At 35.5% G+C, this 15,551-nt stretch overlaps 1 protein-coding gene across 1 annotated transcript in view; it reads right to left on the bottom strand.

Moving 5' to 3' along the window:
- Positions 1 to 10,407: 10,407 nt before the first annotated feature.
- Positions 10,408 to 15,551, bottom strand: part of LOC102676904 (flocculation protein FLO11-like) — a 5,492-nt gene continuing 348 nt past the window's right edge. Inside the window, exons 2-5 of the mRNA XM_006612199.2 lie at positions 14,408 to 14,642; positions 12,511 to 12,790; positions 11,498 to 11,950; positions 10,408 to 11,007 (exon numbers count right to left, since the gene is read on the bottom strand). Of these exons, the coding sequence (XP_006612262.2) occupies positions 10,742 to 11,007; positions 11,498 to 11,950; positions 12,511 to 12,790; positions 14,408 to 14,642 (1,234 nt within the window). The 3' untranslated portion in view covers positions 10,408 to 10,741. The remainder of the gene's footprint in view (positions 11,008 to 11,497; positions 11,951 to 12,510; positions 12,791 to 14,407; positions 14,643 to 15,551) is intronic.

Raw genomic sequence — 15,551 nt, 5'->3', positions numbered from 1 at the left:
ATAAAATTAGATAACTCTATGTACTTTGCAAGAATCTAGAGTCAAATTCAATTTATCTATGTTAACTAAAAGAAGACAGGAAAGAAAGGAAAATAACGAAACTTTCCCAAGTTTTCCAAAATGCTGCATACGATATTTTAACTGAAGAACACAGTACCATTTATACAATTAAGATTTCAATTAAAACTGTGATTGAAACTGATAAAAATATTAAAATCCTCGAGGACTTCTATCAAAATTATTAAAAAACTTCACGAAAGAAAAGTGATACGTAATTTTAAACATATTCAATGATCCAGAAAGTTACTGTAAGATTTTCAGAATCTCGCCAAGTTCTTCTGTGATGCTACTACCACTTTCAACTTGGCCTGGATGTGCCAACATCGATGGTGCGCAAAGCGCAACAGGTCCCACGATATTTATATTTCCGTGTGGATCGGGATTACAGGTTTAGCCAAGACACAAACCCGTTGATAAATCGTAGGAAATGCAGTTTCGAACAGTTAGTTACAATCTGGATTGAACGAGCTAGTTGCTTGCATATCCGGAGGATGGCGACAAGCTCGAACTCGGCAATTCCTCTGCAACTTTCACTGATTTTCTCTATATTGGATCTATGGAATTTCTTTTTTTTTCTTTCTTTCTTTTTTTCTTTTTTTCTTTTTTTCTTTCTTTTTTTCTTATTTGTTTTTTACACTTATACAAGCATATTCTGGAATGTTGTAAATCACACATAAAAAAAAAAAAAGATTCTTCCTGATATTGGAATTCTCTTTTTATATTTTGAACTCATTTCCATTCAAAGTTTTAATTAAGTACTTCCGCTTCCGCAATTTAATATCGCTGCTTTCTATACGAATTTTTATATTTTATTTTGAATTACTAATTTTCTCTGTTTGAAAAGATTCGAAAAATTAAAAAAAAAAAAAAAAGATACGTAATTTTGATATAAGCTGATCAGTAAACTGTGAAAAAGTTCCCTTCCTCTGTAATTATAATTAATTATACACAGCAAAAACAATGATTGCAAAGAGGAAATAATTTAACTGTATATGTTACATTCTTTCAAGCTAACGCTAACGAATTGCATATTTTATTCATTGCAAAATTTTTTAAATGGCATATTTTTTAAAAATAATCACGTAACTTGAAACGTATTTTAATTATTTAAAGAAGAAAATATCTTTTTGAAATGATGTTTCTAAAATCTACTTAAAAAAAGAAATATATAAGTTAAAAAGCATGAGTAATAATTATTATTCTTTAATTAAAATTAAAAGCATTAGTTACGATCTATCCGACTTTTCCTTGAAATAAATGAAGAATAGTGTCAGACCAGGAATTGAGCAATAACAGGAAACCAGACTAACAAAGAGGAATCGTAGAAAGACGATATTGTAGTAAAGTTGTTGGCACGAGACGTGGTTGTCCAACTACTCCAAGGCGAAAGCAAACTGCAGGCTTATTTCAAGCGGTGACTTCCGTATCCGACTTCCGTTCTTGCCCGGATTCCTCGGAATATCCGCAGGAAATTCTCCGTGCTTTCCGGCTGAAGTTTTAAAAGAATTTCCCCATCCCGATGAAATACATTTTTAGTTATATCGAATAACTAAAAATTGTTTCTTTGATAAGAGAAATATAACTTGTTTTTTTTTTTCATTTACCAAATTTACTTAACATTGAACAGCTGCATATAATAATTGAATATTAAATATTTTGGTATTTAGAAAAATTTGAAATTTATTTAGAAATATGAATTATTTACCTTGTTTTAATTGCAGAGAATTGAAAAAGTTATCGAAACAAGATTCATGGAAAAAAATTTCTTACTCAATTTTCACTCTTTCCTTTTCCTCGATCATTATATATCTCTTATTTGACTTAATCATCATCTTCAAAGCTAAAAAAAAATAAAGAATATTAGAAAAGAGAGTAACGATTATTTATAATTTATTTTTTTTTATGTTAAACGTTAAGTAAGGATATTTATTCAAACTCTTCTTATTAGTTACGTAATATACACCACGTAAATTTCAATTGTTAACTCAAAGTGTACAAATTCATCTTCATTATCTCCGATTTTATGGAGGCATCGATGTTCGTCTATTTTTCGATGCAATTACCTCTATCCGATTAATTAACGGAATAGGCTGTTTTTCCATTTCAGGATTTCGATCAAGTACGATGAAGCCTTGTACAGCAATTGGTTAACATGAGGAAATGCGATTCGTAGTTATGCGTAATAGAAAGCGGTCATAATGGGGTACAAATTGCCATCGCGTGTCATATTAAGAGAGGAACAGGCCATAACGTGTCTGATATAATTTATAACCAATGCTCCAGGATGAAACTGTTCGTCCATTAAATATCATTTCCACGATCGACGGTTCTAAACGCGATGACGAACCTTCGGACAAACAGATGCGCGTCCACGAAACGGAATTACTAATTACCGTTTCGTAATCACGCGTAATTAAACTCTGCTCTCGATGGATGGGCATCTTTTAAATAACAGTCATATTATTAAAACGTCGGCCATGCAACGTTAAAGCGAACGTTGAAGCGCTTTGAAATGGAAAGAGAGAGAGGAGAGAGAAAGAGAGAGAGAGAGAGAGAGAGAGAGAGCTTTAAATGTTACGTAGATTTTAGTTTAATTTTTGGACGGATGGAAATAAGCTGTTTGGAACTGTACGTACACTCTTGTCCATAAGTCATCAGACGTTTATTTTAAACATTAAACTGTTATTACCTGTGTTAATACGTTCATGTTTTTATTAAAAACAGTTGTAAATTTCCAAACATTTATTTAATATTTCTCCAATCATTCCATTTCCAATTATAAATTATAAAATTTGAAAAGAAAATAAATATGCTTGAATCTAACTTGAAATAAATTTTTATTATTTAATAAAAAATATAATAATTCATTATTTCGATAAAATTTGGATTTGAATTAATCTGTCTCTCGGATATTACTCGAATTATTTTATTTATTTTATTAATATTTAAAATAATATTCCTCTTAATACGTTTACAATATTTCCTCTTAATATCATATTACAATAATAATATATAATAATAATATAATTAAATTTATAAGAAGCTATAAGAATCAATAAATAAATAAATTATTAATATATTACTATTTGGAATTAAATATCTAACAATTTATGAACATGTGAGTGTACATATTTCAATCGATAGAAACATATCGATCAATTATTTCCAATATCCATTTATTCTCCCATCGAATTTTTCTAACTCACGACCGTTTTTGATCAATTTATAGCCACGTTTTTTCAACCCTATTGTAGTATTAAATGGTTAGTTACAACGAGAATAACAAGTTAAAGCTGATATCTTTGAAAATCGATGGCGATTGAATCGAGCCAATAAATAGACCTTCTCTATGGTGCGTTTACGTTGAAATTTTCTCTTTTAATTTCTGAAACCTCTGAAGCATCTTTCTCTTTCATTACATCATAGAAGTTGCATTACATCATGAATTTCAGATGTAAAAAAAATATAGAAGTACGACTCGTTATACTAAATTAAAATATATTGATAATGGAAGCCCAATATTGGTAATGGAAAATTCCTTAATTTTTCCTTAAATGGCACGTAAGAAGTAAGAAAGATTGATAGAGAAATATTTACTTCCACTTTTTCCACTCGAAAAATACTTAAATAAATAATTTTTTGATCTCGATCAAATTCTGACATTCCGTCGATAAGAGAGTCAAACGCGATTCGATTTTCTGTCAAATTTAAAAAATTTAAGCGAGCAGTTACCGAAAACTCGACTTTTAACTGTCAATAAAACGAAACATGGAATCGAGACAGTTCATACCAGTTAATTTAACCCTTGATTAAACATCTATCCTTTACCTGAATCCAAGTACCACAGCACTTCCGGTATATCGGAAATTTATCGAACACCGATGAAAGAGCTCATCCTCCTGCTATTGTTTTTCCATTAACCTCGAAACGATTAGATTATTCGTGCTTCTTGAACTGTAAACGATGAATTAAGCTGAAACTGGACAACAAAAGTGGATGGATAATGTAAACGTGCAATGCACACGTAGAATACAAGAGAAAGAGAATCCATCGATCACACTTGAGTTAAATTTAGTCAAAGATCTCGTTGGCTCGATCTGTAAAGGATATCCGATCAAACTTAAGATCTGAAATTCTATTTGAAATAGAATTGGGGAGGAGGGTGGATCCTGGCTGGTTCGTCGACTTAAATATCCGAGACTTTGATCGATTGATTTCGTTGCAAGTGGAGGAAAGTGATATAAAATGTGAAGTTAACGTTTATTTAATGGGAGTGGCGTTCGACGGTTACCTTACCTTATTTGAAAGTCAAATTAAACGGGTAAAAGAAGGAGTAGCAACGATCGTAACGAGGATGAATGGGAAACCAATGGTTGGCATCGGCTACGATCGATAAGAAGAGCTGAAAACGACACCGTGAATTCGTAAAAGTGTCGAAGAGGGAAATGGTAAACAGAGGTGGCAGATAGCATCTAAATGCGCACTTTCACTCGCATCAGCCTCGATTTACGATTTCTTACTTCCCATTTCTTACTTTACCAATGATTTATTCCGTGTACATAAAATGTTCATCGACGTGAAAGGGTTAAAATTTTGAGATTTATGCTAATTTATATTTGTTATTTCATAAGACTTGATTCGAGTATATGTATAAATATAAATTTTGATAATTATATAAAGACACGTTTCATCGATTTTAACGAGTGTATTATTAGGAAGAACATTTTTTCCTCAATGCAGCCTCGAGTTTGATTGCTATCGAAATTTGATTTTGATTAATTAATTCAGATCGAATATGTAAATCGATATCCTATTCATATTTACCCTTAAACTCGTTAATTTGAAAAAAAAAATCATTCGATACGTCCTTTTATCGAGATCATAAGTAACAATCCGAAAACTTGACTAAACCCATCCGACGTATCTGCGTTAACCGACGTCCCATTCATGAACTAGGTCTGTTATCGCGGTCGCAGTTGCAAAGTTGGCATTGTTATCAGCGATGTTCACGAAGTCACGAACGGCCGATGTATCTCTGTTTCTGACTGATAGCCGTATGATGAATAGCCACCACGTCGAGAGCTTCCGTTTTTCGATCGGGGATATCACGCCACCTGTATATTTCCCCTGTTTTGGAAAAAATTACGCTCGTTCGCCTATCAACGTGTCTGGAGTCTATTTTCACAAGATAACAAAGACGTGTCACGCATATCTCTCTCTCTCTCCTTTCGTCATTCCCTTTCCCTCTTTACAGTCTTTTACGTGCTTTACGTTTCGTTTTAAAGGCAATCTTTTACGAGACAATGACGGCATTCCATGCAATCTACCGTAACGACCTTTGATGTCGAATCTCCCCGCGGTCGATGAAGATAATGCTCGTGTCTCTCGGCCGTGACCCGAGTCGATAGTATCTCGTGATAAAAAAAAAGAAAAGAAAGAAAGAAAAAACTAGTTAACGAGTTTCAAAGGGTAGATAGCGTGGACACGAGTCAGCCAAGGTGTCGTGTTAATTACGTTTAATATATATCGTTGAGCACGAGAAATAGAAAGAAAAGTGATACTTGTGATTCTTGTATTCGTAACAGAGACATCTAGCGGCAAACGATGCTGTATTTTCGATCCATTGGCTAAAACGTTATTATATATTAGATATAAATTACGAATTAAATATTGAAGATTGGTATGTATAAGTATGTCTATTTCTAGATCGAATTGATAATTAACCGTACCTTGTTTTAAGAAGTTTCCCAGGGTATGGACAGAAGTTGTCAATCGTAGAGAATATCCTCGTTTCGAAGAGAACAATGATGTTTAAAGTCGTTTCTCGTAGTCGATTCGACAGCGATTTATTATCGCAGCGATAATAGAGAAAGAGAGAAGGATACTTAGAAATTCACTGCATTCACCGAGGTGCATCACGTCAGGCGGAAATCACGCTCCTCTTTCTGGTTTCCTTTAGAAATTCCATTCCGTATCGAAAAATTCCCATCCATCAAAATCCTCTTTTCTCACTGTCAAAATTTATTCCCCTCTTAAATTTGTTCCTATCGTTTCGAAAACTTGGTCCATTAATATGGTTGTCCAATCGTTAAGTATCGAACACTGAACTTCGGTCATTAATATCGATGTATAGTAATGGCAGCAATCATATCCCACCATAAAATGTTAAATCAAATTATTTTTAATATTTTAAAAGTAACATTATATTTTCACGTTTTTATAAAATATATTTGTAAACCAAGCAAACTGTTTTTTTAAACAATTACGAGCCGAAAAATGGATAATAAAATTATTATCGTTTCGTTTCTCATTTATAATTCTAAATATAAAAATATACTTCTCTCACCCTCTTTTAATTACTAACTAAAAAAGACTTATTCATAATTGAATAACTTTCATTCCGATATGAAACCATTTACAATTGAAAAACCTTGTTTCAAAACGAGGCAAATAAATGCCACGAGGATCAAACGTCACAGAATGAAATGAATATTTTATTACGATATATAAGCACACTTCCATCACTATCGATGAAACATCACGTTCGTGTGCTGAATATTATTGTATTAATTGCAACAAAGCTTACTTTAACGCGATAAAAACCCTATTATTATTTTCGGGATCCTCGAGGCTGGCTTTGTCGTAGATCGGTGTGCATTAGTGCAAAGTGAATCCAACCCTCCCCCTGGAGCGTGTTACGCCATTACGAGAATTACCAGCGTGCAGCGCCCCCGATGTTTTTCTCCGTGTTACCGTAAAATTGCCCCGTTTATCGGGATTCATTGTCCTCCCTCACCGTCCCGTATTCGCACGATGCAACATGCCGATTGGACGAGAAGAAGAGGGGATGAAACTGGTGTCGACTGGCAATGTCGAATTAATTTCCGTCGCGCTATTGTCACCTCGTTCCACCGATAAACGTTTTCGAGGAGTGACGTTACTGTTTCGATTCAACGTGTCATATAATTGGCTTTTTCTTTCTTTTTTTTTTTTTGGTTTCGATGAATAATAGATTTCGATGAGTTCCGCGTTGAGAGAGGAGTCGAATCTGGAACAAGGAAGTATGTTAGATTTTATAAAATTTATGGAGGAGCGTAGAGAATTCGTTACTCACACAACGAAAGAAATAATGTGAGTGTAATATGTATGTTCTTTTTCCAGTTTGAAAAGTAAATGATAATCTGATAACGAGAAATTGATTGGATGGAAAAATTTTTTTCAAGAAAGTAATATAAGAAGATGCATTACCAAATAAAGAATAGACAAATTTAATCTTAAATTGTCTTTAAATTATTTTTAAAAGTTACTTCTAAGTTATTCATGGAATGAAAAAACTGCTCTTATATTTTGAAATGAAATAAGATTTAACAAAGTGGAAGAATGAATTGTCTATTTAATTCTAAGATTGAATCTCTTAGAGCAGAATGTTCTATAATATCTTTTCCTTTTAACTAAAGAGTTCAAGATGATAAAAAAGATCAGACAAGATCGTCTTTCTTTCATTTTCATTTTCTTGATCATTAATACCATTACCAAAAAAATTCATCGAAATGTCTTCCATATTTGTTCCATCCATCAAACATTCGTTTCAATTAACATTTCAATTTTCCTCCTCAACAATCGTTCGTGATCACACAATGTAACGAGGGAAGAGCTGGCTGATTTATAGGAGAAAAGGGTAGAATGGATAAAATGGAAAATAGTTACGCGAGGCAAAAGGATCTCATTGTTACGTTCGTTTCATTAAACGACACCATTCTGTAAGGGATGTTTATGTCGTTCGTTGAATCAGGTATTGTTCACTTAGCCGGCCATGATCCTAGGTGTAACATTCATTTAACGAGGGGAGGAGAATGGTAAAATTGCAACGAGTCATGATGTTCCTCTAGGCTATCGTAGAATTTCATATCAGGGTCATGGTAATCTCGATTCACAAACGCTTTCATGCGCGATTCATTTTCACACTTTTCAATAGAGAAAACCGTGGAAAAATACGTTTAATGGTGCGATCATTTACCATTTCGAATATAGAATTTTAATGTAATAATCACGGTGAAGTGAAATGATATTTCGAATGAATGTCGTCGTTATGCATAGTGAAAAATTGCTCATGAAAAATTAAATTAAATTAATTTTCCAAAGTGAATTTCACTTTGGAAAATTTTTATTTGAATAGAAAGTTTTTTTGACGAAAAAAATCTCTTCAAAAGAATGAGATTAATTCCTGAAATTTCAATATGTTTTCATATTTTGAATGAGAATTTTTTTGTAAGAAAATATTTTAATATTTTTCAATGTAAAATTCTATTGTATCTCGAAAAATTTATTGAAACTTTATTGAAAAAGTGAAGAATTTATTTAAAAAAATATAAATTTTTGAATGAATTTCTTTTTAAGATATCTTTACCCGACAGACATTTACTTCAAGATAAAATAATAATATTCAGCTATGAAATCAATATTCCAACGATGCGTCGTTTAAAAAATATTCGAACAGAAAAAATATATTTTCATTTAACCGTTCGATAAATCTTTTATTTTGATTCATTCCACGAAACTGCTTGTTTATTTTCGAAAAATCACACGAGAACGCGTGTCTTTTTGTTACTCCAAATATTATAAAATCGCGTTGTCAGCGCGTGGCAATATCCAATTCGATATATTTCTGTTTTATTTTATTTCCGTCTTACGAATTTTTCTCCAATTCCCATACGTGTTGTATCGAATCATGACTATTCATATGTTCCAATAAATCGTGAAAAATGAAAAAAAAGTATGCATGGTATTATCGTTGTCCATTTTCATTCGAATTATTTGAATAATAAAGTACTTATAAAAGTAATATTTGAACAGTAATATCTTCTGATGAAGTTTTTTTATTTGTCATTTGATTGGAAGAAAATTAATTTTTCTTATTTTATTTTTCGCCATTCTGTCTAGAAGTATATAAATTTTGCACTTCTCGAGTTTCTAGCTATAAAATGTGTCGTTCACTTCGTGGAAGATGGACCAAGTGATAAATTGAAATTAAAGAGGCGTAATGGTTATGCGAAAAGTTTCAATATCGGGAGAATTTGCAATTTAAACGAAACGAATCGACTTGTTCTTGATTTACGTCGATTCCAATATTTGTTATCGCGTTATATCTCATAATTGATGATAAATATAATTTTATACGCGATAGCGTAAAATGTTTGTAATATTCCTCTTTAAAAGTTAATTGAGAAACATTATTTCGAAGATATAATTTCTTTTCCACTTTTCAATCTTTATCTGCAATTTCAATTTTTTCGAGATTCAAAGAATTACTTTTTCCAAAGTCATGTTCAGCATCGGCTGCAAGCGAAGTTAAAAAAAAATTCGTGTTAGAGGGAAATATTGAGGATGATATATCGAAGAAAAATAAGATTTTATTTTAAAAATCTAATTATTCTTCGACGGTGTTAACTATTCTATATTTATAAATATTAATGAAAGTTTTCTTACCTGATCTAGAAACATATTTTTACATTTGAAACGAGCAAGATTATGAATAATTAATTAGATTGTAGGTAATACTAATTTGCAAATTCTTTTAGTTTATAGTAAATATGTTAGGTAATCAAAGAAGTTTTACCGTTTCTTTCGCGATAAAAAAATATAATATATAATTAAGAGGAAACATTTATAAAACTTTATTAACGTCTTATACGTAGTTGCAAATGATTATGGAAATTTAAAATTGATCTCAACTTGTTATACCTCTTGCATTTTTCTTTTCCACGGAAAACAACAATTTTTCAAATAATCTTCATTAATTATAATTTTGCCTCGTTTAAAAAATTGAATAAATGAATAAATTATACGATATTCTTCGAATCCTCTTACAACGTAGCTTGCATTCTTAAAGTTTTTTAAAAGTAATAAAAAAAAAAATTTCCAGCTTTCGATCATTCAAAATACGTCGATCACAATGACCAAGAAAAAGCCTGGAAAAACAGACGAGTACAACTACATATGGCAAAAGTTCATAGCGATACGATTCGATAAGTTCGTTTACCTAGTGAAAGCGGCACAGCAATAATTGAGTTTCAAGCTTAATCGTATGGTTAAGGTTCGGCTTGTTTAACCCAAACTGGAGATTGCGCCAGATCCACCGGATTGCTCCAATCGCGGATAACTAAACGTGATAAATATAAACTTCGTCAAACTGTTATACTATTTTCCTATACAACAATGTACAAAACACGTTTTACCCTTTCTTATTAAAAATTGAAACGCAGTGTAACTGCAACATTGCATCAACGTTGTTGACCCAATTCCCCCTTGAAAATATTCGGAAGAAGAGAAACAAAAACGGACATCAGGCTTCTTATCCATATTAGCAAGTCTTTATTACAACACAAAAATCCGTAGTACTATGCTCGGACAAGATAGAAAAAAATAATAATCTCTCCATTGTATTGAATGGAGCGGCCATCAATGCCAAGTCGCATGCAAAGTCGATCTCCTTGTTATCCTTCCCCCTCGTCGATCGCCAACGCAATGTCAACGCGTGCATTTGCCTATGAAAAATCGCGCCTATGTAAAACGCTCACCTTAGAAACGATCTATAGGAATAATTGATCGTGGGTATTTTGTCGATCGACTCGACAAGTCGAGACCAAGGTACCAGGTAAAGGGAGGATGCGCGAGATTCGCTCTACAATGGATGAAGAGGCGTCTTGATCTGATCCAGCGAAGATACACTTGCGGTGGAAACGGTACCCAAGGGGCCGGAAACTATCGCGGACGATGCTTTCGTCGGCGATACGACGACGTTACTTAAGGGACCGACCGCGATCGTAGACGCTGGTGAAATCAAATTAACTCTCGCTGTTGCGGATGCTGTAGTGATGCTCCCGGAAGTGGTCGTCACGCTGCTCGTGCTTGATGCCGTACCCTCGATCTTCCTTGATTCCGTGCTATCTGTAAATAGATCGATTATACATGGGTATCGATATCGAGGGAACGGTAATTCAATTATTGTTGATCTTGGAATGTCTGCATCTAAGAAATGTAAATAAGATGTAAATGAGGTTTGATTTATTTTCGATTGAATTTAAAGATTGATTATTTTCTTTCCAAAAAAAGGAGCAGATTCATTCTCGATACTTTTTGTGCAAATTAAATAAAAACTAAATATATAGCACAGTATATTTGAGATTTTTTGAACCGTTTTATGTAACAATCATGTTATCGTGTTCCATGCAACAAGGATAGAGATTCGATTCTTTTACTCTTCTGTCTAACGAGAAACGATATTTTCAATTAACAAAAAGTTTTGAGAAATTTATCGATAGAAAGAGCAATGTAACGAATAAAAATATTTTATGTACCATTGTTTAGGAAATATTCTGTTTTTCCTCTCGAGATTCAACTTCATCTCTATGCTCTATCGCTGTGAAAAATTGCTCACCTGTCGCTAGACCGGGCCCTTCATCCTCGGCTCGTTCAACAGTCGTTATCGAGCCGGAAACTGACAGATTGGCGGTTGCGGTGGAGGTCACGCTGAGAGAATCGGAATTCGTCTCAACAACGGTGGCAGCAACTGGCTGTTCGGAAGTGGAAACGGGAATAGGTAGGGGGGGAGCAGTTGGACCGGCGATGATTATGGGCCCGGTCGAGGGACCTATCACCGCGTTCGCCGACGCTACGCCTATTGTTTCCTTAATTGGCGCCGACGACGATTCTTCTGCATTTTCGATTGCAACAGCAGCTGACGCTGCTGCACCGCCGCCTTTCTTCGCCTCAGCCTGGGCTGACGCCGCGTTATTGGCGATAGAATTGTCAGACGGGGCCACCAACGTCACCGCCCCAGCCGAGGCTCCTTTAATGAGCACCGTATCTTCCGGCACACCTGAGACTACGGCTGGAAAAAATGCAACGATATAGATGTACCGCGAGAAATAGTCAAAGCGTGATTTAACGTATTTTTATAAAAGAATAATTTCGGATAATTTAATTTTAAAACGATTGGAAATTCTCTATATCAATTAAACGAGAGAGAATCTTTTGATAATCTCGATACACGTATATTTTCCTTGTATATATGCGCGTAATACGTATGCAACACGAATATATGTCTTATTCCAACAAAGTAGAAAGGCAATTAAAAGCGGAAAAAGGTAAAAGAGCGAATTTATGTTAATCTGGCTCTCGGCTGCTACGCGTGCTCCCTCGAACGCGCTTGAATTTATGAACCTATTAAATTCGTAATATACCGCGGAGAAACCCGGTTGCCCATAAATTCTTGGCTTTATGTATCTCTATAAAAGGTACGCGGTGTAAGAGCCGATACTGTCGTCGATTCGGTTAAACGAATCGATTAGCGTTGAATCCGTCGATGGATTCGTCCATGGAATTTCCTCCCTCCCTCCAAACTTCCGCGAAATCGTATTCTCGAATCTTTTATCGTTGAAGGTGGATTACTTTGCGCCGGGGATGGCGTTGTTCGGGGTGCGTTTGCGGGCGTTCCAGGGGACACGATGGTGACGGGGCCGGAGGAGGATCCCTCGACGAACGTGGTTCCCGTCGCAGGGCCACGGATCACCGTCCCCAAAAGCTCCGGTTTTGCGGGCAACAGGCTCACAGGTGACAGTCCGTAAACTGGGCCGACCAACACCGTCGATTCTCTGTCGCCCACCGTGCCGCGATAAGGCCAGCTGCTGGCGGGAACAGTTAAGAGAATCGATATCGCGAGCTGCAAAAGCTGGAAAAATGAACGAGGCGTGATTTATTGGGACGAGTTTTCAACCAACGTTTCAACGTGGGCTGTTGTAGCACAATAACGGTTGAAATGCTTTTCGTCTAATCTCCGCCCCATAAATGTCCCTTTCTTGTTAACGATATCTTGTTGGATATCTTTCGTTAATGTCAGCACGAGTGAATACAATTATAATCATGGAACATGGAAATGTTCGTTTCTTGTAGACTTAATTTTTTTTTTTATAGGAAAGTTTTAGATAGGAGATAACACTGGCACGTGGAGTGGTTAGACACGTGCGAATAATTCCCGGGAAATTTGATATTATTACGATAAAAGAAGTAAACAGAATGATGCATTCGACAAATAAAATCATTTGTTATTGCGCAACAAAATATCATTGATCAAAAGAAATGAAAGATCAAAAGCATAATAATGCTCGACAATAATAATACATTTCACCGTACGTTCACTCCCATTTTCATTCCCATTTCTCCACGATACACTTTCGACATCGTATCTCGAATATTCGGGAAGGAGTTATACAATTATATCCTTCGCTTCCATTGCTCATCGAATCTATCAGCCGTTTAAATGAATCAGAGTTTGAACTTTGACCTTCCATTTGCCCAACACCCGAGGAATTTAGGCCCCTCGATATATCACTTCCTTCTCTCTCAAGTTTAACACTCGAGAAGTCCATTATCCCCTCCCCCGTAATAGTAACCACACCCGTGTTAATAACTTTGAACATTACCCATCCAATCCGCGCAATTCTGTGGCAAATGGCACCCAACCAACGACCAATTCCGTTACCTAACGTCCACCAATTTTTTTCTTCGCGTCGATGTGGACAACCGATTTTTAACCACCGCGTGATCCATCCTTCGTTTCCTTGTCCACGCGTATACGTATTCGAGAACAATATATTCGAGAGATTCGATAAAGTTTTCCGATGAACGCGTCATCATAGTGTACAGGGAATGATTCCTCCCAGGGAGAAATTCGAAATCGTGAAACTCATCGAAGGAAGGATATCATCGTTCGTTTGAGAAATTTAGACGATATAAAAATCTTCATAGAGTTTTTCATAGGGGACGAGAATTTTTATCGCGAGATCATGGAGATCTTCGCGAAGAAGTTTAATGAAAAATGTCCAAGCGTGACAAATCTTTGTTCCCTGGGAAACATTCTCGAAAATATTCTCATATTACGTTCCTCCCCCTCGATGAAATTACACCGTCGTCGTACACTCGTCGTCGCAACGTTATTATCAAAACCGTGCCGTGACAATAATCCGACGTATTTAAACGGAATCAATGGATTACCCATCTTGATCAAAGTTACAGAAACGCGGCCATACGTTTCAATTATCCGACTGCCAGCCAACACCGTGCCGCTCTATATATCAACGGAACATTGGTCAGAGAGACGGGGAGCCGTTCATATTTCACGGACGACACGAAAGTGCATTACGAGCTAACAGATTAAAGTTTTCTCATCAGGAACTACTGCACGGATTCCTCTCTCTCTCTCTCTCTCTCTCTCTCTCTCTCTCTTTCTTTCTCTCTTCTCGTAACAGGTACCCCTCTCGACGATCTACAATAAAGTTTCCGAGCTTACCGGCAACTTCATGGCTGTCTCCTTAGACGAATCTTCTTTTTCTTCCCTTGCTATTCTTCCAGGAATTTTCCTCGCGATCCACGGTCGGCTACTGATCCATTTCCGACCGGCTTCAACAGTTTTATATACTCCATTACATGTGTGCGTATTATATACGTTATATATAATGATGATGAGTAAGGAAAAATGGCCACCGCGCCCTGTTTCTCTATCGGAAAGATTTCTAGCGGAATTCCTTCAGAGGAAAAGCAGAACAAAGACCGGCAACGTGCATGCAACGTGCGCATGTTATAAGTTAGTTGCCGCGTGTTCGAGACCAGTTTTCCATTCATTCGGATCGGACACTTTCGATTATTAAGATGCAAATCTTATGATTTTCGTTCGAACGGTACGGCTTCGATTATCGGTCCTTTGTGTTTCTCTCTGCGTGAAAATATGTGAGATGCCTTTGTTTAAATCTTTAAACAATTCGTAAGGATGTATCGTAAATAAATTGTTCGAAAATTGTTATCGAATAAGTTGTTCAATTGAGATTGGAAACGACAGCATAGTGTTTTTTCTTCTTCTTTATTTCTTACTTTTACTTCAATCTTGAAAACGAGGTTAAACCGTACGTGTTTACAATCTATCTCAGAGACTCAAGTGGATAAGATTAGACACAAGTGGATCGATCAAAATATAAAACATAAATTTGAATTTATTACTGCAACGATTACTAGCTTGATTTATTCTTTACGATCAACTTAGCCTTCTACCTACGAGAGCGAAGTTTCAACAGTTGCTCGGATGATGGCAACGCGATACAGGTGTGTTATCGTTCGAAGGAATAGAGAAGCTCGCAGTTTCGCAAACGAGAGTTCGAATCGTATTATTCGATCCCCCGTGTCGCTCGTCGAATAAATAACAAAAACCGGGGTAAAGGAGGAGAAAAATGGACCAGTCTGAGAAAAATATCTTATTTAAAAGCCTCTCTTTCGTAACCGCTTCGACAACAACTTTCAAGGTATCGTTTCCTGCTTCTCTGTTCGACCGCGATTCGACATTTTTAGTCTATCGGCAGTTTATCTATTCAAGGCCGTCCAATGCAAAATTGAAAGTCAATTTCGCAACATCTCGCGCGGATTGCATCTTGCATAGTCGAACC

The sequence above is a fragment of the Apis dorsata genome, unplaced genomic scaffold (assembly GCF_000469605.1).
Source record: "Apis dorsata unplaced genomic scaffold, Apis dorsata 1.3 scaffold_99, whole genome shotgun sequence".
NCBI classification, from domain to species: Eukaryota; Metazoa; Arthropoda; class Insecta; order Hymenoptera; family Apidae; genus Apis; species Apis dorsata.
Note: the sequence above shows the minus strand (reverse complement) of the source record. Positions and strands in the feature narration are given on the sequence as shown.